Source organism: Pituophis catenifer, unplaced genomic scaffold, assembly GCF_029215685.1.
Source record: "Pituophis catenifer annectens isolate HBS135680 unplaced genomic scaffold, rPitCat1.0.hap2 SCAF_8, whole genome shotgun sequence".
NCBI classification, from domain to species: domain Eukaryota; kingdom Metazoa; phylum Chordata; class Lepidosauria; order Squamata; family Colubridae; genus Pituophis; species Pituophis catenifer.
The window spans coordinates 20905685-20929456 of NW_027256888.1; the positions used below are offsets into that span (position 1 = coordinate 20905685).

The 23772-nt window shown below is 45.5% G+C and overlaps 1 protein-coding gene across 2 annotated transcripts in view; it reads right to left on the reverse strand.

The window, feature by feature from the left end:
• Positions 1-23772, reverse strand: part of LOC139320491 (uncharacterized) — a 177414-nt gene that overhangs the window by 118953 nt on the left and 34689 nt on the right. For both annotated transcript variants that reach the window (XM_070948836.1, XM_070948837.1), the window contains exons 3-5: positions 6215-6258; positions 5892-5969; positions 4092-4288 (exon numbers count right to left, since the gene is read on the reverse strand). In XM_070948836.1, the coding sequence (XP_070804937.1) occupies positions 4092-4288; positions 5892-5969; positions 6215-6258 (319 nt within the window). The remainder of the gene's footprint in view (positions 1-4091; positions 4289-5891; positions 5970-6214; positions 6259-23772) is intronic.

A 23772-nucleotide genomic window follows, 5' to 3' on the forward strand; every position in this document is an offset into this window, starting at 1 on the left:
AAAGGAATCAAAGATCTGTCTCAAAGTAAAGTAATTTAAATTAGAAAGGGACTCCTTGCCCACCTGCGATCGGGTTTCCCTTCCAGGATGGGGAAGTCATCATTTTGGGGCCGCCATGACTGGCGCCGTCTTCCCAGCCTGTGACAGGAGAGATTCCCTTCGCGTGCCGGGTTGCCACATGCGCGGTATTGCTCCTATCCGCTTATGGCCGCCTCTCCGGGGCTGCTGCCAGCATAAAAGCCGCCCAGGCTAAGAAGTTTGCAAGAGTGAGGCAGGAGCAGTCTCCATGCTCATCTTGCTAGTACAGTGACGTCAACCGGAAACCAGGAAGTACCATGTTTTCTCAAAAATAGGACATGTCCTGAAAATAAGGCCAAGCCTGATTTTTGGGGTGGACATAAATATATGCCCTCCCCTGAAAATAAGCCCTAGTGACATGATAGCAGTGTTCCAATATCTTAGGGGTTACCACAAAGAAGAGGGAATCAAGTTATTTTCCAAAGCACCTGAGGGCAGGACAAGAAGCAATGGATGGAAACTAATCAAGGAGAGAAGCAACCTAGAACTAAGAAGAAATTTCCTGACAGTTAGAACAATTAATCAGTGGAACAACTTGCCTCCAGAAGTTGTGAATGCTCCAACGCTGGAAGTTTAAAGAGCCTTGGTACTACAGTGGTTTAAAGCACCCTGTTATTAACACAGCTGCCTGCAATTTACTGCTGGTTCGAATCTCTCCAAGGCTCAAGGTTGACTCAGCCTTCCATCCTTTCTAAGGTAGGTTAAATGAGGACCCAGTTTGTGGGGGCAATAAGCTGACTTTGTATAAATATACAAAAGTATGAAGGCTATTGCTTAACGCACTGTAAGCCGCCCTGAGTCTCCGGAGAAGGGCGGCATATAAATCAAATTTAAAAAAAAAAAAAAAAAAAAAGTTTTATGAAGAGATTGGACAATCATTTGTCTGAAATGGTATAGGGTTTTTTGTCTGAGCAGGGGGTTGGACTAGAAGACCTTCAAGGTCCCTTCCAACTCTTCTGTTCTGTTCTGTTCTAATCCCTGTCCCTATCCCTATTCTATTCCGAATATTATATTTCAGTGGGTTCTTTCACTATTTTGAATAGTATTTTAATGTTTTTAATTTATTCTATATTTTATAAATATTTTACATTTAAGCATTTAAATGCCAGTGTCTACTCTGAAAAAAACATAAGCAACATAAAAGAATATAAAAGCACACTTTAGTTTAATGGGATTACATCACATCAACTTTCTGAAATTTAGTTTTAAATAGACTCATGTGCAGTGTAATTGTACCCTTAACATTCTACTTAGCTCAAATATGCCTTTAAAAACAAATAGTATTTTGCTTTTAATAGAATTTTGGTTCCAGTTATATTACAAAATGAATCACTCTTAAAATATTAAAAAGAGCATCATTAAGTTCACCCAAATGCTTTATCTAATCCTGCCATATGAACTATTTACTAAAGTAAACAATTAAAGTAGAAAGGCCTTGCAGTCCTTTTTCTAGAGTACATGTCACAGCACTTATATCTAAAGATATTTCAGAAATCTGTCTACTTTCCATCTGTTCAATTTCTAGTAGAATAACTAACTGAAAGTTCATGTGAAAGTTCATTTGGAGTTCAAATGTGTCATAGTGGGCCATTTACAAACTAGAAGTTCATTTGAAGGTTAAAATATTTTAATTCTTATTTTTTAAAATACATTTTAAAATGTAGCTGCATTTAAAATGTTTAAACGCAGCTACTGCTTATTGAGGCAATTTTGAACAAATAAAGCACATTTTGAGAAAATATTTAGTTTTATGTTCTTTGAATCCTTGCCCAATAAGGACTGATATCGTGCAAGGAGTATATTAAAACTGGCCTACTTAGCATCATTAATGCTTCATTGACCAAAGGCAGCATACATCCAGTAAAACCTTGTTTTATTTAGTTATTCAATGGATATTTTAAAATTGCATGAAAAAGATTAAAAAAGTTAAAATGTATTAATAATCAAAAGTTTGGCAAAAGAGATATATAAGGTTTTAAATTCATAAATGTAGGCAAAAATCAATGACTTTGCAATCATAAAGCAGTACAGTGTGCAAATAAATAATTAGCAATAGCTATTAAAGTTGGCAGACCTTTTCAAATCAGTTTCTATCAATGTCAGGGAATAATATAACTCTGGTTTATTTCCTTTTATCAAACTCCTTTCCCACTGTCATTTTGAACATGTATTGTTTAGATGTTGCTCGGCCAGCCCTAGAGAATGATCTTTTCCAGATCTCTTGATCATTTTCTCACTTGATGCATGCTGAACCCACTACTGCATAATCTCTCTCCATTCCATGCATTGTTATTTAAAACATGTAATAAATATGCAATAATCTTGATATAATTCAAATACTGCATATTTCTGGTAGGTAGTTATGAATGCATTGCATGTCTATTGATTTGGAGTTCAGAAACTAGCAGCATTTGCTGACATTGGCTACTTTCAAAAAGGTAAGCAGAAATGTAGTTGGTAAAAACACCAGGAAATCTCAAGGCTATAGGCTAGGCTAGGAAATAGATAAAATATCCCGTAAGAAGGACTAGAAAATCATTTCAATATTGTTTACACAGTTCAAAGTCACCAAGAGTTGAACTCAATTTTGGAGGAAACTTTCATTTAACTTTTCACTTAAGACTAACATTTTTTCCTCTTCCTTCCATTCCATTAACATTTGCATTGTATTATTCAGATTAAATACATACTGTCAAGGTTTAGCTTTTACTAATAGTATGAAATATGCAATGAGATTTTTTTCCAATTAAAATTTTAAAAAATAAACTAAGAGTCAAGGTGAATAGGGTCAGTGGTGGGCTGCAACCTGTTTAACAACCGATTCTGTGAGTACGTGCTTTGCGCACACATGCGGGCTTCTCACACGCACGTAACATGCTTGTGTGCAGCATTCAAAATGCAGCAATTTGAAGCTCAGCTGCTTACCATCTAATAGAATAGAACAGCGGAGGCGTTGAAATCAGCTGTGCCGCGCGAATCTGCTGAGCCAGAAAGAAGGAAATATAGGACAGGATAGAGCAGGGGTGGGTGGGCAGGGCCAGCTGATAGTCAGAACTACAGGTTCGCCCGACGTGGTCCAAACCGGCAGCAGCCCACCACTGAATAGGACAGTGATGGCAAACTGTCATGTGAAAATGTTGCGCGCATGCGCACTCATCAGGGCTGCACTCCAGAAAAGCCAAACTTCCGGGTTCTACCGCACATGCGCGCCCGACGATCAGCTGGCTGGCGCACATGCACCGGCCGGTTTTCGGCACTGCCATGCACGCAAGGGACAGCTGATCATTGCGCATGCATGCGCGCCAGAAACTCGGAAGACAAGCAGGTAAGGCCGTGCGTGCCTGGCGATATGGCTTTACATGCCACTTTGGGCACACGTGCCATAGTTTCGCCATCACAGGAATAGGGTGCCTCCAGTTTAATTTCATCACTGTTTTTAGCAAGTCATAATGAGGTGAAAATTACAACATGTGCATCATGACATACTTCTGTGCAAAGGCAAAATTATGTCATGAAGTCTGCCAGACCTATGTAAATAATAATCATTTAACCTTCTTTGTCTGATTCCCACCCATGGATCTCCATCTCAAGTTCCCTGTTTTGTGCTGTTACATGAACATGAATTTAAAGTCAGTATTTACAATACCTGATTTGACACACACACTTTTATATGTTGAAATGGAAAAAAGTTCCACAATGCAAGTATGTATGATGTGACACTCACTCCACCACCAGGACTCTGCATTTCCTTCTGCATCAAAATCTGCAGATCATAATTCTTCAAACCAGTGTTTCTCAACTTTAGCAACTATAAGGTGTATGAATTCAACTTTCAGAATTCCCCAGCCAGCCTTACTTAGACAATAGGAACATTATGAATGAGTAAACCTTTTACAGAATTCTGATTCCTGTTATGACATTCACATAAAAGCATTCTTTTTCTCAAACAACAATAAAACGGTATACCACCCCTGTCATTTCCCTAGAATAATCCAATATCAGCAGACACTGACCTGCACTTTCAGTAAGGGAGACTTGAGAAAAATCACATGTGACATCTGGTAAGAGATATTCTTTAGGGTTATCTATTTCATATACCAATTGTTCTGCCACAGTGCCAAAAGTCACCAGGCCTCCTGTGTTAGGTGCTTTGAATACAATAAAAGTTCCATCAGAAGAAGCTTCTATTATGGGGAAACCGATATTATGCCTAAAAGTTCAAAATATTAAAATTTAATTATATGGAAAGTATATCAATAATGTATTTCATGGGAATGTTTATGTGGTTTAAAACAGTGATAAACAAATTATCAAAATGTATACCATTTTTTAAATAAAAGTCCTTTTAGCTCAGCTCCTTAATTTAATCGTAGACAACCAAATGATCAACTGAATAAACCAATTAGATACAGAAAAGAGACAAAAGTATCAAATCTTAAAAAAGAGCTATCAGTATGCGAACAATATCAGTCCAAGAAAACATGTACCACAATATCTTTCATGTTGCAGTAAAAGTATCACAACAAAACAATTGGATATTAATTGCTTTTGTTGCATCTCACTTTTACACTGCAGCTTTAGTGAGATTTAATTCAAGCAAATGTATTATGGGAAAAATGTATTTTTTCCCAAGTTATCAGCCACTCTGAAATCTTTAACATTCTTTGCCCACTTCTCAGAACAATTCCTAGTCAACCTATATGAGGTTCAGTGCCTACATTTCCTACCCTTATTATATTGCACAAGTTTCAGCTAATTGAGGTATTCAGAGTCAGCCATATTACAATCATAATGCAGTAGAGATTGCAAACACATTGCATTTCATGTAGGGGAAAGAGTTGCCAGAAAGAAAGAACAAGGACAAAATGGAGGATGTTGTGACTTATAGTCTATAGCAGCTTTAATAAATTGCAGCCACATCTTCATGGACATGAAGATGACAGCATGACAGCTTATTAAAAATCTAAGTATGAAACATAGCAGAGATAAAATAATGCTATGCTATAATGAAACACACTAACACATTATGAGCTAGCACCAATTCACAAAACTGGCTACGGTGGGCAGATTGTAATGGCACAATTGATTTTTCAGCATTGTCAGTAACTTTTATTTAAAGATGCATCACATAAACAAGTGCCAATTGGCAAGATTTCTCATCACAGGGCATTAATTCTAAGGAGGAATAAACATAATAACATCTACCACTGCACTCTCCCAGGACCCAGCAGATTTTTCAGTCTTAACTTCTACTCCTAGTTCCATAAAAATCTTATTAGCACTAGTTTCCCAGGAGATGACATAATTAAACAAGCTCTCTATTATCTTACCCATGCCATTGTTGAGCTGTACTACTGGATATTTTTAAGCACTCAGAGGCTGTCAGTGCCTAACATGGTGAATAAATCTCATTCCACCAAAAACCCTCCCCAGTTTCCTTATGAAGAGCCTGAATTCTAGGTCTGTAGCTACAGAACACCTATTTAGGACATGTTGGAACTATGTTATTATAAGACTAGTGTATTTAAAGTGAAATCACATTAAAATTGTACTTAAAAGACTAAACTGGCTTATTTTCTAGCTTATTTTTAAGCAGGAAACATTCCAATAGAAATTCTAGTAGAATTTCTATAAGGAGATTGATATAAGCTTACTTAGTGACAAAATTATTTTTTGCAGAGATATTTTTTGCAGAGATATTAATATGATCATAGGCTGAATAGTGTCTTTATAATGCTATCATTCAGCAATTTAAGTATTAAAATATATTACTAAAATATTCACCACCATGTCTTACAGAACAATAAACATACCATTTTGGAACAGTATGCCAGTCAGTGAATATTCCACCTGTACATTGAGGACCACATTCAATCAGATGACCTGCAAGACTAAAAATCACATTTGATATTTAAATGATTTTAATGAAGTGAGTTTAAAATCTTAACTTTTACTGAAAGTTTCTACTGTATAATATCCAATGTTTAGACAAACAAATCTTTATTACATCTAAATTTATATCCTTTTGAAAGAGACTTTGAAATATCATCATTATTAATTGCTTCAGGGATTTTGACCGTTGTATTATTTTAACAGTATTAAAATTAATAGTATTCTTTGAAACAAAGATATTTACCTTCCCGCTGCTAATAGGCTGAATTCATCTCTAGTCCATGCAAACTAGAAAAATGTTTAAAAATATACATTGAAATAGAATTAAATAGTGAAAAGAATGTTAAATCACAAAAGCAGAATCTGCAACAGATTTCCAAAGCTTATAAAAATTCAGCTATTTCCCAGTTTCCTCTTTTATGCATGCTAACTTGTATACAATATGAAAGAGGCATTATAGAAATACATTGCTCATGGACACCCTCCATAATCCATCCAATTTCCTTTTCCCCATTTTTATAAATTGCCTGTGCAACTACTGTATGCAGTAAGCAGAGAATATACTCTAGTGACCTAGAAATCCATTGGAAATTGTATTGTCTTTCACTTAGGTTGTATATTTCACAATTAGACCAACAAAGAGAAAAGAGGAAGGTAGCACTACATATACACACTTCTCTCTCTCTTTCTGTCTCTCTCTTTCTCTCACACACACTCAGGCATACACAGAAACAGACCTACACATATAAATATGATGATAAATGCATATACTGAAAAAAATCTATAATAAAATTTGAACAAGTTTCTTCTCTAAATTCAGATGCAATTACTTCATTATGGGAAGATTTAACTACTCTAATAGTTTAAAGGATAATGCTTGAAATGAATAAATTAATATGTCTTCCTTTAAATTTCAGATCCTTACAACAAGGTGTTTCAATCCAATCCAATACTACCTTGTAGGTTATATGTTGCTGAATTGCCCAAAAGCAAGTAATTAACAATAGAGTCTTAGTAAGCACCAGTTAAGAATGAAGAAGCATCTTGGAATTTCATAATGTGAGACTCTTTGTGTGTGTGTGTGTGTGTGTGTGTGTGTGTGTGTGTGAATCTATCTATCTATCTATCTATCTATCTATCTATCTATCTATCTATCTATCTATCATCTATCTATCTATCTATCTACCTACCTACCTACCTACCTACCTACCTACCTACCCACCCACCCACCCAAATATCCTGTCAGACCTGTCCCACTCTGATCTCTTAGGGAAAAAAAGCCTTTGACTCCATTTGGTTAAAGCAAAGGGTTCTTTTACTAAGGATGTTGGTTGCAGTAAAGTCAAGCCAGATCTGAAAGTTACCACACTCGCTAGATCCAAAAATAAGATGTAGGTGCCCCCAAGCCATCCCTCCTCCTTGACCAGTCCGTTTCCAGCCAACCAGAGCTCATCAAGATGTTTTGAGAACTCTGAGATATTTGGGGCAATTCACATATTTCTCAGGGTGCCTGGTTGTGGGATGCTGGTACAAACAGGATCTGGCTGCCCAGGTGCTTATCACTTGTCATTCCCCTTCTCCCGATTTCCTATTACATACACACAAAGCTTTATTGCCCTTTCATCCTTCCCCTCTTTCTTCCCCCTTTCATCCTTCGCCACCGCCTTCTTTACATAGCAGGATGCCTATGAGACCCCAAGCTGAGGCAGGCAGACCTGATATTCTGCCCCCCTTGACAGAGACATTAGTCCTGCAAAAGAAAAAAAGAGAGGGGAAGGAGAGAAACAAAAATGTTCTCAAATAGCAAAACGGTTCAATGTGGTTTATTTGGGTGTCAGTCATGGAATTTTTAAAGCAGTTCTGGAGGCTTTAATATGTCATTCAGTTTCTGGGGGGGGGGCAAGTCTTTCCAGGCTGGGTTTTTCCCCAATGTATGGGGGAGTCTAAAATGCCGTGCTGCTCTCCCTTGAGCATAATGGGATTGGGAGGTCATTGCAATTTGAGACAATGTCAGGCGTGCTTCCTTTTTTTGACTTTGGGAAGTTTGCAAGTATTTGGTGGAAAGGTAGACTATGTCACCAACTTTATAATCTTGTGCCTGCCCCCGTTTTTTATCGGCCTGGGCTTTATGAGCTTGATGCGCTTCATCGAGTGCCTTACGAGTTACCGCCCATGTGCCTCATAGCTGTTCGATCCAATCAATCAGAGAGGGGTGTTTTGGATTCTCTTGGGGCAATTCTGGAATTGGCACATAGTCTTGGCCGAAAGCCACCTTGAAAGGGGTGAACCCAGTGCTGCTATGTATGGAGTTATTATAAGCCACCTCTGTGAATGGCAATAACTCTGCCCAGTTATCTTGCTGATAATTGACATAACACCTCAAATACTGTTCCAGTACGGAATTGGTTCTTTCACAAGACCCATTTGTCTCAGGATGGTGGGCGGAGCTTAATCCCTGGGCGGAGCCTATTAGCGCTAAGAACTCTTTCCAGAAATGGGGGGTAAATTGGACACCCCTATCAGAAATTGTATGCTTGGGGGCACTGTGTAACCAGTACACATGTTGGACAAACATTTTCGCAAGTGTTTTAGCAGAAGGAATCTTGAGACATGAGATAAAATGCATTTGTTTGGAAAACAAATCAGTGACCACCCAAATAACTGTGCTCCCCCCACTTTCAAGCAATTCCACAATAAAATCCATGGAGATCTCTCTCCAAGGGGCATCAGGCCTGGCAACGCTCTGAAGTAATCCAGGCGGCTTCCCCGGAGGTCTCTTGGCCGAGGCACACATGGGGCAGCTAGCCACGTATGCCTCTATGTCTTTCTTGAGTACGGACCACCAGAACTGTCTGGTGGGGGAGAACCTGTCGGGGAGGAGGCCAGAGCCGGCTGAAGAGGTGCGGAAACCGGGGTCAAGGAGGGGGTTAGAGCTTGTGTTGTGGATGGACATTACATCAGTACTGTGGGTGGGAGGGGCAGATATGGCGGGAGCAGGGGGCCACATCAGGTTGTGGGAGCGCGTGCCCGCTGGCTCCAAGCGGTGGTGCGCTCCGGCCTCCAATGCTCCTCTCGTTCCCCAGGTTGCACAGACCCTCAGGCCCTGGGCCTTCGGCTGATGCTGTGCAACGCCTGGTCTGTGGTAAATAAAGCCCCCCTCATTTGTGATCTTGTTCAGGAGGGGGGAGCGGACCTGGCGGGTATTACGGAGACCTGGTTGAGCCAGGAGGGGGGGTCCCCCTCGTTAAGATGTGCCCACCCGGTTTCCGCGCATTCCATCAGCCGAGGACACAGGGGAGGGGCGGAGGGTGGCGGTTGTCATTAGAGAAGGTCTTGGTTCAAGGGAGGCCACTGTTCCTCAGACGGCTGGATGTGAGACCCCCCTTGTGAAGTGGGGTCATGGGGTGCAGATGGGCGTGCTGGTTACGTACCTGGCTCCCTGCCACGTAGCGGCAACCCTACCCGAGCGGCTCAACGTTATAGCCACAGTGGCGGTTGGCACCCCCAGGCTTATGGTCATGGGGGATTTTAACCTGCCATCCATCGGTGAGGCGTCTGAGGTGCCACAAGAGTTCATGGCTTCCATGACGGCCATGGACCTGACCCAGTTAGTTCACGGCCCTACTCACACGGGGGGGAAACACGCTAGACCTGTTTTTTTGTCTCTGGTCAGTGGTTGAGTGATCTTGAGATAGGGGATATAGTGATCGAGCCCTTGTCATGGTCGGATCACTCCCTCCTTCGCTTTGACCTTCGAACCGCCGCACCCCGCCGCAGGGAGGCGGAACCATTGAGGTGGTACCGCCCCAGGCGCCTGATGGATCCAGATAGGTTCCAGAGGAGCTTGGGCCATTTCCTGAGGCTCTGGCACACAGCTCGACTGAGGAGCTGGTGGCCGCCTGGGATAGGGTGGCTGCTGGAGCTTTGGATTGGGTCGTGCCTTTGCGGCCTCTAACCCGGCGCTGATCTTGCCTGGCTCCTTGGTTCACCGAGGAGCTGAGGGAGATGAAGCACTGGAAAAGAGGCCTGGAGAGCAGTTGGAGGGCCAGCCATTCTGAATCTGACCGAACACTGGTAAGGTCTCATATTAAGACCTATCTGGTGGCGATAAAAGCGGCAAAGTATAACTATTTTGCCACTCTTATTGCGTCATCAGATAATGGCCCGGCCGCCCTGTTTAGGGTGACCCGCTCCCTGCTCCACCAGGAAGCGCGGGAGGACCCCTTGGAGGGCAGAGCCAAGGATTTTGTACAGTATCTGTATGACAAAATCGCTCAGATTCGGGAACACCTGGACTCTGACTGGGTAGATTCAGGGGGGAGGACAGAGGCAGGTCTTGTGAGTATTATCTGGGAAGAGTTTGATTCTGTGACGCCCAAAGACGTGGACAAGATACCGGGCAGACTGAGCGCAGCCACGTTTACTGGACCCTCCTGGCTGGTGCTGGCCTCTCGGGAGGTTACACGAGGCTGGCTCCAGGGTATTATAAATGCTTCTCTGAGGGAGGGTGTCTTCCTCGCCGCCTTGAAAGAGGCAGTGGTGAGGCCTCTCCTCAAGAAGCCTTCCCTGGACCCAGCAGTGTTGGCAAATTATCGTCCAGTCTCCAACCTTCATTTCGTTGCGAAGGTTGTTGAGAGTGTGGTAGCGCGACAGCTCCCTCAGTACCTGGATGAATCGGTTTATCTGGATCCATTCCAGTCGGGCTTCAGGCCTGGGTACAGCACGGAAACGGCATTGGTCATCATTGGTTGATGATTTCTGGAGGGCTCGGGACAGGGGTTGTTCCTCTATCCTAGTCCTATTAGACCTCTCAGCGGCTTTTGATACCATTGACCATGGTATCATGCTGCACCGGTTAGAGGAGTTAGGGGTGGGGGGCACCATCCTACGGTGGTTCTCCTCCTTTCTCTCTGACCGGTCGCAGTCCATGTTGACAGGGGGGCAGAGGTCGACCCCGAGGCCCCTTGTATGTGGGGTGCCACAAGGGTCGGTCCTCTTGCCCCTTCTGTTCAACATTTATGTGAAGCCGCTGGGTGAGATCATCCGTGGTTTCGGGGTGAAGTACCATCAGTACGCTGACGACACTCAGCTGTATATCTCCACCCCGGACCACCCCAACGATGCCCTTGAAGTGATGTCCCGGTGCCTGGAGGCCGTGCGGATCTGGATGGGGAGAAACAGACTCAGGCTCAACCCATCCAAGACCGAGTGGCTGTGGTTTCCGACATCCCGATATAGTCAGTTGGTGCCATCACTGACTATTGGGGGCAAGTTATTGGCCCCCACGGAGAGGGTTCGCAACTTGGGTGTCCTCCTGGACTCATGGCTGTCTTTGGAAGAGCATGTGACAGCCGTGGCCAGGGGGACTTTTTATCAGGTCCGCCTGATTCGCCAGTTGCGTCCCTTTCTGGATCGGGACTCGTTAAATACGGTCACTCATGCTCTCGTTACTTCCCGCCTGGACTACTGCAATGCTCTCTACATGAGCCTCCCCCGGAGGCTCCAGCTGGTCCAGAATGCGGCCGCACAAGTGGTTATGGGATCAGCATGGCGCTCCCATGTGACCCCCCTCCTGCGCGAGCTGCACTGGCTCCCGGTGGTCTTCCGGGTGCGCTTCAAGGTTTTGGTTACCACCTTTAGAGCGCTCCATGGCATCGGACCGGGGTATTTACGAGACTGCCTTCTGCTACCAATACCTCTCACCGACCAGTACGGTCCCATAGAGAGGGGCTTCTCAGAGTGCCGTCGGCCAAACAGTGTCGACTGGTGGCCCCCAGGGGGAGAGCCTTCTCTGTGGGAACACCTACCATCTGGAACGAGCTCCCCCCAGAGATACAGAGGATCCCGGATCTGCGCACGTTTCGTTGTGCTCTCAAAACTTTTTTATTTCAGCAGGCTGGCCTGGCCTAACTCTCCTTTTTTAAATTTTTAATTTGCTTCATTTTATAAATTGGGTGTTTTAATCTGTGTTTCGGCCAAAATATTTAATAATTTTAAGGGACTTTTAATGTTTGTATTATCTGTATTTTATCTTGGCTGTTCACCACCCTGAGTCCTCCGGGAGTAGGGCGGTATAGAAATTTGATTAATAAATAAGTAAAATCCGAAATGCCCAGCAACTTTGGCATCATGAGCGTGCTGTAAGATCATTGCTCTCAGACTGGCGGGAACATATAATTTGGCTCCCACCCAAGCCAGACCATTGTGCAGTGTACACTCAATCAAGTGGGCTCAAAACCACTCATCGGTCTTGAGAGCTTCTTGTATTCGCTTTAACAAGTCGCCCGATAAAGCTGGATCTGCCTTAGCCTGCGCTCGAGTAGTTACTGGTACCGCCAGCTGAGTTGAGGGGATGATTGGCCAAATCACTTCCTCTCTAGTACTGTTGTACTGCGGTAATCTGGAAAGTGCATCTGCCATTTTCATTTTCATTTCATTTTATTAAATTTGTATACCGCCCTACTCCCGAAGGACTCAGGGCGGTGAACAGCCATAAAATAAAACATATAGATACAAAATTTAAAATAGAGATAAAACTAATTAAATAAATTTGGCTGAGACATTTTAAAACCCCAATAAATTAAAACCAAATTTAAAATTCCATTTAAAAAGAGGAAAAGTTTAGGTCAGGCCAGCTTGATGGAATAAAAACGTCTTAAGCGCGCGACGGAAGGTACGCAGATCCGGAATCCTCCGTATCTCCGGGGGGAGCTCGTTCCAGATCGTAGGTGCCCCCACAGAGAAGGCTCTCCCCCTGGGGGCTGCCAGTCGACATTGTTTGGCCGATGGCACCCGGAGGAGCCCCTCTCTATGGGAGCGTACTGGTCGGTGGGAGGCTATTGGTGGCAGCAGGTGGTCCCGTAAATAGCCAGGTCCTAAGCCATGGAGCGCTCTGAAGGTGATAACCAAGACCTTGAAGCGCACTCGGAAGACCACCGGGAGCCAGTGCAGCTTGCGCAGGAGAGGCGTTACATGGGAGCGCCATGTCGCTCCCATCACCACCCGTGCGGCCGCACTCTGCGCCAGTTGGAGCCTCCGAGTGCTCCTCAAGGGGAGCCCCATGTAGAGAGCGTTACAATAGTCCAGACGGGAGGTGACGAGGGCATGAGTGACCGTGCGTAACGAGTCCCGATCCAGAAAGGGACGAAACTGGCGAATCAGGTGGACCTGATGAAAAATCCTCCCGGTCACGGCCGTCAAGTGCTCTTCTAAAGACAGCCGTGAATCCAGGAGGACACCCAAGTTGCGAACCCTCTCCGTGGGGGCCAATGCTTCGCCCCCAATAGTCAGCGATGGCACCAGCTGACTATATCGGGACGTCGGAAACCACAGCCACTCGGTCTTGGATGGGTTGAGCCTGAGACTGTTTCTCCCCATCCAGATCCGTACGGCCTCCAGGCACCGGGACATCACTTCAAGGGCATTGTTGGGGTGGTCCGGGGTGGAGATGTACAGCTGGGTGTCATCAGCGTACTGATGGTACTCCACCCCGAAACCACGGATGATCTCGCCCAGCGGCTTCACATAAATGTTGAACAGAAGGGGCGAGAGGACCGATCCTTGTGGCACCCCCACATATAAGGGGCCTCGGGGTCGACCTCTGCCCCCCTGTCAACACAGACTGCGACCGGTCGGAGAGAAAGGAGGAGAACCACCATAATACGTTGCCTCCCACCCCCAACTCTTTCAACCGGTGCAGCATGATACCATGGTCGATGGTATCAAAAGCCGCTGAGAGATCTAATAGGACCAGGACAGAGGAACAACCTCTGTCCCGAGCCCTCCAGAGATCATCCACCAACGCGACCAATGCCGTTTCCGTGCTGTACCCAGGCCTGAAACCCGACTGGAACGGATCTAGATACGTCGTTTCATCCAGGTACTGGGGAAGCTGTCGTGCAACCACACTCTCAACAACCTTCGCCACAAAGCGAAGGTTGGAGACTGGACGATAGTTAGCCAATGTTGCCGGGTCCAGGGAAGGCTTCTTGAGGAGAGGTCTCACCACCGCCTCTTTCAAGGCGGCGGGAAAGACACCCTCGCCCAATGAAGCATTTATAATCCCCTGGAGCCAGCCTCGCGTCACCTCCCGGGAAGCCAGCACTAACCAGGAGGGGCACGGGGCCAACAAACATGTGGTCGCATTCAGTCTACCCAGAATCCTGTCCACGTCCTCAGGGGTCACAGAATCAAACTCATAAAGTTCTTCCCTCCAGGAAGATAGCGCAGGGAAAATTTAAAACATTTGAAATGCTGAGCCCAACGGACTTGCTTTGGGGATAGTTTACGTGGCGTTTTCAAAGCCTCCAAGTTCTTGTGGTCAGTCCACACCTCAAAGGGGTGCTTAGCCCCTTCAAGGAATTACCTCCACGTTAACAGGGCCCAACGCACCACGAAAGCCTCCTTCTCCCATATGGCCTATCTAATCTTGGTCTCCGTTAGTTTATGGGAAGTATAAGTACAGGGTTGCAGCTTTCCATCTGCATTCATTTGCAGAAGTACTGCTCCTACTGCTACATCGCTGTATCAGCCTGAACAGAAAACGGTTTTTCCATGTCGGGATGCTTAAGGACTGGTTCAGCAGCAAACAAGCGTTTTAGTTTCTCAAAAGCCACCTGACAGTCCATAGTCCATTCGAGGGATTGGGAGGGCTTTGGTTTTACTTCTCCTTTTGTCTTCAAAAGATTGGTAATCGGCAGAGTGATTTTGGCGAATGAGGGGATAAACTGTCTATAGAAGTTAGCAAATCCCAGGAAGCTCTGTAGTTGTTTGCGGGTGCGTGGTGGGGCACATTCCAACAGTGCCTGGACCTTTTCCGGATCCATCTCTATTCCCCCGTGCGAGATGCGGTATCCAAAATAGTCAATTTTGTCTTGGTGGAATTCGCACTTTGAGAGTTTGGAGTATAGTTCAGCAGCCCTGAGTTTTTTCAGGACAGTCCTCACCAATTTCACATGGTTGTCCATGTTCTCGGTACAGATAAGAATGTCATCCAAGTAGACCAGCACCCCCTTGTATAAGTGTTCATGCAGTACCTCATTGATTAATTGCATGAATACAGCAGGGGCTCCTTGTAGTCTGAAAGGGAGCACCCTAAACTGGAAACATCCCAACGGGCAGTTAAAAGCCGTTTTCCACTCATCCCCTTCCTTAATTTGAACTCTGTAGTAAGCCTCTCGTAAGTCAAGCTTGGTGAAGATTTTCCCCTTGCCTAGGTGGGCCAGCATGTTCTTCATAAGCGGCAGGTGGTAGACATTTTCTACGCAAATGGCGTTTACATTTTTGTAGTCAACCACTAGGCGAAAGGACCCATCTTTCTTCTCCTGGAACATTACTGGTGCTGCCACCCTCGGCCTGGCTGGTTGGATAAAACCCCGTTCTAGGTTTTTGTCAATAAAGTTCCATAGTTCCCCCAGCTCCCGAGGGGTCATGGGGTAGATTTTTGGTTTAGGGAGCTTCACTCCAGGAAGTATTTCAATGGTACAGTCCATTGGTCTATGGGGAGGTAATACATTCGAGGCCTTTTTGCTGAAAACCTCCCGGAGGTCCCAATATTCCTTTGAAATCTTCTCCTCCCCCTCTATGTGGTCTATTGCGGTTTCCACCTTCTCGTATTCCCTTCGGTCCTCCAAAAGGGGTTCTTTCCTGCCTTTTCCTGGGTTCTCGGAGTGAATGCGCAAAACTCCCATCCTTCAATTTACACGCGGGTTCCATTTATGGAGCCAAGGTAATCCAAGTATGAGGGGCCGCTCCATGCCAGGGGCCACAATGAAGCTAAGAGTCTCTAGATGATTCCCCAACTGCATCTCGATGGGTTCAGTCACAAAACTGGCTGGGCCCCCTCCTGCCACTGATCCGTCTAGCTGACAGAAAGTGATAGGCCTTCTCAATGTTTTTAGTCTTAGGCCCATCTTTTCCACCACTTTTGGGCTGATTATGCACCTAGTGCATCCAGAGTCTAGGAGGGCTGGCATCTGCCCGTGAGCCCCAATGGATGGCACCCTTAACCCTACAGGGATGATCATGGGGCCCCCATTGTGACTCACCAGGTTGTCGTCATCGGACTTGGTGTCAGTCTCGCTGTCGTCCGCGATGGTTGGAGTTCCCAACTCACCCTGTTTTCGGGGAACGAACTCAATGACTTCTCCTTTCAGGATGGGCTCGTGGGCTTTTGCGGGCGCTTTGTCAGCCTTCTTTCCTCCGGGGCAGGTTGATTTTGGCGCTGGCTTGGAGAAACACTCAGCCGCTCGGTGTCCTTCCTTTCCACATTTCCACGCGAAGGATTTTGACTTGGGTTTGGCCTCTGTCTTCCCCGCTGCTGTCTTTGGCACCCCCTTACGGAAAGAGGAGGATGACTGATCCCAGGCACGGCCACCACGGATCTGGCTTCGGGCCAGGTCGATCTCTACATCCGCTGCTACCACCTACCAGCTCTGCAGATCTTCGGGAACCCCCCATGCTCTGCAATCTTTGTAAATGTCCTCATTCAATCCATCTTTATAGTTTTCTAATAGGGCCACCTCTGACCACCCTCTCATGAAAGGGGCCAGCTCGTGGAACTCTTGAGTGTACTCTGCCACTGATCTCCGGCCCTGGTGAATGCCCTTCATTCTGATTCTCGCCTTCCGCTCGGCTAGGGGGTCCTCAAAGCGCGTTCTGAGGGCTCCCATAAAGAGGTTGTAATTTCTCAGCAGGGGGGAGTTGTTATTGTGAAGGCCACCATCCATTTGGCTGCCACTCCCTCTAGGTCATTTGTAACACACCTCACTCATGCTGCATCCAACAGATAGTCCTCCCCCCAGTCCTGCATGTGGTTCCACATTTGGGTTAAAAAATATCCCAAGGTTTTCGGTTCTCCTCCGAACTTGTCTGGTAGGGGAGGAATTTTTGGCTTTCTTCGCCTCTGGGGTGGAGCCTGCAATGCTGGGGCCCCCTGGACTGCTGCATCCCTCAACTGAGATTCAGAGGCTTGAGATGTTCCTTCCCCAGCTTGCTCTTCTTCTTCCCCACAAGCAGCCATCTCTGGGTCTTTCCCGGGGTGGTCTCCTCCCTTCCCAGTTGGGTAAACATACCTCTCCCAGGCTGGCGGCTGTCTTTGGCATCCCTGAGAAGTTGCATAGCCTGGGCGACCATGAGGCTTTCTTTCTGCTCTTGCATCCATGCCGATTCTCCCCTTCGGGGTCTGGCACTTGTTACTCCTTGTGGGGTCCTTCCCCAGTCCGGTAGCCTCCCCACTCCAGTCGACCATCTGGCTCCCTCTGGATCTTCTCCCAGTCGTAATTTTGCCATTCATTCCGCATCCCCCCCCCCCCGGTTGGAAGGAAGAAATTGTAGAGCCAGTAGCTCCCATCTGGTCCTGATCACTGTCTTGATCAGACATCGTTTGGTTTCAGCCCCCTCGGTAGTTATCCAGGATGGCTGTAAAACTGAGATCTTGCTTAATGTCAGGCGTGCCTCCTTTCAAATTTCAGGAAAAAATGACCCCAACTCCATTTTTATAGATAAAGGTACTTTTACTAAAATTGAACTGAATGCAGCCAAGAAAAGCAAGATCTGAGGCAATAGGCACGAAAATCACATATACAAAGCATCCCCTCCCACTGTCCAGTGTAAATCATCTAATCCAAAGGTCCTCCAGAGGTCAGGTGGAATCACACATCTGGCAGTGTCATCAATCTGGAATGTCAGGACCGTTGACTCGATAGCAGCTTCAAAAGCACAGGACTGCAGCTTAAGTTTCGCTTTCGTTTCCCCTGTCATTCCCTCCTCCAGCACGCTTCCCCATCTAGCAACTTCCTAGCTCCCCCTCCCCTGTTACCATGGCAGCTGACAAGCAAGCATTGAAAGAGCGGAGACTGACAGACACAAGAAAGATGTGATTTCTGATTTCAGTAGGCTACAATGAAATTCCAGTTGTACGCGTCTAAACATTTTTGGCAGCTCAAGTTCTACAGTTACTGAGTTAATAATCCTTTTGATGAGGAAAGGTCCAATGCATTTTGGTCCCAATTTTTGACGGTTAGGAATTTGGTAAGAGAGATAGACCTTGTTTCCCACCTTAAAGTCCTTTGGATTGATGTGCTTTTTATCAGCCTGGTTTTTGTATGGTTCCCTAGCTTCATCCAAAGCTTTTCTCACCACTGGCCAGGTGTTCTGTAACTGGGCAAACCAATCTTTCAGCGATGCAATTAATGGGCTGGTCTGAGGTAGTTCAGGGATAGATACAAAGTCTTGTCTTGTGGCCACTTTAAATGCAGTGAACCTGGTGCTACTGTGCACTGAGTTATTGTAAGGCAACCTCCATGAAAGGGAGGAGGTTTGTCCAACTATCCTGTTGGTAATTAATGTAGCATCTGAGGTACTGCTCCAGGATGCCATTGGTCCATTCATACCCCTCGTTAGTAGTCAGGTGTTGAGAGGAGCTGAGCTCCTGAGTAGTCCCCAAAAGTTTTAGGAACTCCTGCCAAAGCCACAAAGTGAATTGGACTCCGTGATCTAAGATTATTCTTTCTAAAACACTATGCAGCCGATAAATGTGTTACATGAATAGTTTAGCCAAAGCGTGTGCTGAGGGGATTTTTTGACAGGGTATAAAGTGCACTTGCTTGGAGAACAGATCAGATATTACCCAAATCACTGTATTCCCAGAGCTTTTGGGAAATTCTACAATAAAGTCCATTGATATCTCTTTCCATGGAGCTTTGGGCTTTGCTATTTGATGGAGAAGCCCATGTATTTTACCTTGTTGCCTCTTGGCAGAGGCATAAATGGGGCAGTTAGCCACATAGCTCTCTATGTCCTTTTTCAGTGATGGCTACCAAAATTGCCACTTGATTAGGTTCAGGTTTTTTACAAAGCCAAACTGCCCCATCACTTTTGAGTGGCTTTTTTGTAGAATCATTAATCGTTGGCTTTGTGGGACATATAATTTAACTTCCACCCAAGCTAGACCAGCTTGCACTGTACAATCTCCTTTGTGCATTTGGAACCATTTGTCCTCCTCCAAAGCTGCTTTTAGGGTATCCTTTAAATCATCAGCTATTTGAGTTTTCATTTTGGCTTGTGCCCGGGTGGTGACTGGAGCCACAAGTTACCTGGAGGGGATGACCAGTTTAATTAACTCCAGCTTTAAACTATTGTATTGTGGCAGCTTGGGTACCTCCCTCCTGGGAAGTACCCTAATGTGAAATTAAATCAGTTAAAATACTGGGCCCACTGAGCCTGTTTGGGTGATAGTCTCCAGGACTTTTTAAGGCTTCTGCATTTTTATGGTCAGTCCATTCTTCAAATGGAGTTTTCCCTCCTTCTAGAAAATACCTCCAAGTTAGGAGTGTCCAGCGCACTGCATAGGCTTCCTTCTTTCAGACTGCCCAACTCTGCTCCATCTCATTTAGCTTTTTAGAAGTGTAGGTTCATGGCTACAGGATCCCTTGCTCATTTTCCTGTAAAAGCACCATGCCCACTGTGACATCATTGGCATCAGCCTGAATGACAAATGGGGTGTTAGTGTCTGGGTGTTTCAGCACTGGCTCTGCTGTGAACAAGCGCTAAGCTTTTTGAATGCAGCCTGCATTCCATAATCCATTTAAGTGGCTGACCGGGTTTGGGTTTCCCCTCCCTTTTTATCTTTAGCAGGTTGGTGATGGCAAGGGTTATCTGGACAAACAAGAGAATGAACAGTAGAATGACCCTTTGTAGTTGCTTGTTGGAAGAAGCCCACTCTAGCACTGCCCACACCTTTTCGAGTTCATCTCTATCCCCTCATGGGAGATGCAGTAGCCAAGATAATCGATTTTACTCTGATAGAATCTGCATTTGGACAGCTTAGCATATTATTTGGCTGCTTGAAGCTTCTTGAGCACAGTTTTAACTAGTGTTACACGTGCTGCCATTGTTTCAGTATAGATTAAACTGTCATTCAGGTAAACTAACACTCCCTTGTACAGGTGTTTCTGCAACACTTTATTATTAGCTGCATAAACACAGCAGGAGTCCCTTGCAGTCCAAAAGGGAGGACCCAGAAGTATCCTAAGGGGCAATTGAAAGCCATTTTCCACTCACCCCTTCTTTGATCCTCACTTGGTAGTATATCTCCCACAAATCCCCCAGGGGGAGAGCCTTCTCTGTGGGGGCATCTGCCCTCTGGAATGAATTGCCCCAGGAGATACGGATGATCCCTGACCTACACACCTTTCGCCATGCCCTAAAGAACAATGTTATTGTTCCAACAAGGTGGGCTGGCCTAAACATTAATTTTGATGGGTTGCTTTTATTTTATTTTATTTTTTATTTTTTATTTTTTTTAATGATTCGGGGCCAAATTATTTAATATGTTTTTAAATTGCTTTTAAATTTTATATATGTGCTTGTTTTATTTTTGGGCTGTGCACCGCCCTGAGTCCTTCAGGAGAAGGGCAGTATAAAAATTAGATTAAATAAATAGATAGATAGATAGATAGATAGATAGATAGATAGATAGATAGATAAATAAATAAATCCAACTTGGTGAAGACCTTTTCTTTGGCCAAATGGGCCAGCATGTCTTTCATGAGGGGGAGTGGGTAAAGTTTTCTATACACACAACATTAAGCCCATGATAGTCGATGCATAGACAAAAGGACCCGTCCTTTTCCCTAAATACTACTGGGGCAGCCACCCTCTGTCTGGCAGGTTGGATGAATCCACACTTCAGGTTTTTGTCTATAAAAATCTGCAATTCCTCCAATTCCCTAAGTATCATGGAATACGATTTTTGTTTAGGCAGTTTGGCCCCCGGTACGATTTCTATGGAACAGTCAGTTGGCCAGTGGGGTGAGAGTGTGTCTGATCCCTTCTCACTGAAGACATAAGTCCCAGTATTTCTTGGGAATCCAAGGGTCACCCTGGGGCTGATCTTTGGCAGCTACTCCCACCTCCCCTTTCGGTTTCACCTGCTGCAGCTTCAGGGTGAGTTTTTGACAGCCCTTTCCCCCTCCCCTTTCACAGCCAGCAAGCCGGGTTTTTAGCAACCCCCAGGGGTTCCATTTCTGGAACCAAGACAGTCCTAACACAAGGGTCCTTTCTATTCCAGGGGCTACGATGAAGCTCAGTGTCTCCGTGTGTGCGTCTATCCGCATTGCAATTGGTTCAGTAACAAATGTTGCTCCCCCCATCACTGAGCCATCCAGCTGCCAAAAAGCTATGGGCATTTTAAGCTGTTTGAGTCTCGTGCCCAGTTTCTTGACTAGGGCAGGGATGACCAGGCATCTGGTACACCTCAAGTCCAATAGGAATACTAGGCTCCCTTTCACCCTGAGGATTGAACCACCAATTCTATAGGGATGATCACTGGGTTGACCGGGCAATTTACCAAGGGATCATCATTGTAGTCTGACTTGCTTTTCACTGGACTGCCAACCAGGTCAGTCAGAGTTCTCCTGCCCTCTTTGGGGGATGGCGTGAACCAGTGGTGGAATTCAATTTTTTTTACTACTGGTTCTGTGAGTGTGGCTTGGTGGGCATGGCAGGGGAAGGATACTGCAAAAACTCCATTCCCACCCCACTCCTGGAGGAAGGATACTGCAAAATCTCCATTCTCACCACACTCTGGGGCCAGCCAGAGGTGGTATTTGCCAGTTCTCCGAACTACTCAAAATTTCACTGTTCTGGTTTTGCTGGTTTTTTAGCAGGATCCAGAGTCACCTTCTGGGCTGGGCTTGCATCTCGGTAGTTGGCAGCTCGGTGCCCCTTCTTCCAACATCTGAAGCTTCCAGTGAATCATCCACATGAGTTCTGTTCACGTAATGCCAGTTTTGGGGTCTCTTTTTTTCGGAGGGGGGGACGACTTCACCATCCATGGCTTGGATAGTATTTAGATCAAGCCAGATCGATTTTCACTTCCTCTGCTAGGACATACCAGCCATGAAGGGTATATAGGGGGTGCCTCTAGGAATGCAGATGTTGTAGACCTTCTCACTTAGCCCATTTTGGAAACATCCAATCAAGATGTCTTCTAGCCAGTCAGTCAGTCGGCAGACCAAGTTGCAAAAGTCTTGGGTGTACACGGCCATGCCCCTGTGCCCTTGGCTGAGATCTTTATGCGACTTCTGGCTTTGCAATCGGCTAGTGGGTCTTTGAAGCACTTCTGAAGTGCAGCCATGAAGTGGTCAAAGTTTCTCACCTCCGGGCATTATCATTGTAGATAATGACCATCCATTCAGCTGTGGCCTCATCTAACACCATGGTCACGCACTGCACCTTAGCCCCTTTGGTGGCTATTTCTGGGCCAGACTCCTGCATGTATATCAAAACTTGTGCCAGGAAGAACCCCAATTGCTTGGGGTCTCCGTTGAACTTTACTACCAGGGCTGATGCCTTGCATCCTCTCTGCCTTGCTGATGCTGCTCCTGCAGCCAGTGGAAGAATGAGCTGTGGGACCATGCGCTGGGGGGTTGCAGTTGCTTAGGAGCTTGCTGTTGCTGCCATTGTGGTGGCAGAGGTAGTTTCCCTCTCACTTGCCATGGCTGGAGTCAGCAGGTCAGCAAGATGTGCCACTCAGGCTAGGCTTCTTGAGCTTTGAAACTACCAAAAAAACCCCTCTGGAACTTTATGGCTTGCTCCAACATCCAGTCCTCTTGTTCTGGCTCCCCTGCACTCAATTCTTCCTCCAGTTCCCCCAGCTCCAGTCAGGTCTCTCACCGGTGGCCCGCAGAGCCCCCATGGGTGAATGTAACTCCCATGGGGTACTCTTCCCATTCTTCCTTTTTCCTGATCCCAAGGGACCATTGGGATCTTGGTGAGTCATCCACTCCCAGCCATCTGGATAGATCTAGCCCTCCAGGATGAGGTTTTGAGGATGCTTCCCCCCAGGCCAACATCTTTTCCTGGTCGCTCTTTGAACCAACATCATTTGCATGGTCCTCATGGTAGAAGCAGTTTCCTCTCCAGATTGACCACAGCTGCAGAGCTGGCTTAATGTCAGATCTGCCCCAATCCGATCCCTTAGGAAAGAAAAGCCTTCGACTCCATTTGGTTAAAGCAAAGGGTTCTTTTACTAAGGATGTTGGTTGCAATAAAGTCAAGCCAGATATGAAATTTACTGCGCTTGCTAGATAACAAAAATAAGGTGTAGGTTTGCTTCCAGCCCATCCCTCCTCCTGTGACCAGTCTGTTTCCAGCCAATTGGAGCTCCCCAAGATATTTTGAGAACTCTGAGATGTTGGGGGATAATCCACACATTTCTCACGGTACCTGGCCATGGGATGCTGGTACAAACAGGATCCAGCTGTCCTGGTCCATATCACCTGTCATTTCCCCCATTCTGATTTTCTATCACATATACACAAAGCTTTATTGCCCTTTCATCCTTTACCCTTTCTACTTTCGATGGTAGGATGCCTATGAGGCCCCAAGCTGAGCTAGGCAGAGCTGACACCATCCATCCATGCATCCATCCATCCATGCATCCATCCATCCATCCATCCATCCATCCATCCATCCATCCATCTTCCAAATATCCTTAAAACAGGATCCAGTGCAAAACTTTTCAAATCTAACTTGTTAATATTAAGCATGTGGTTTCTAAGTCAAAAAGAACCCCCTTAATTTAAACATATTTTTGGTTGTTTTTTCTTAAGTTGACCATTTCTGCCATCTTGTGGTGGGCTGAATTGTTTGCAAGTTGTAGTTAAAGAAATTCAGATGAAAGAAAAGTTAACCATGCTGTATTATTTTGAAAAGCAACACATATTTGTAAAATATAGAATGGGAAACAGCATTAGCAAAAATCTCTCTTTGAAATTAACTGGATTTTCTTGGTCAAAA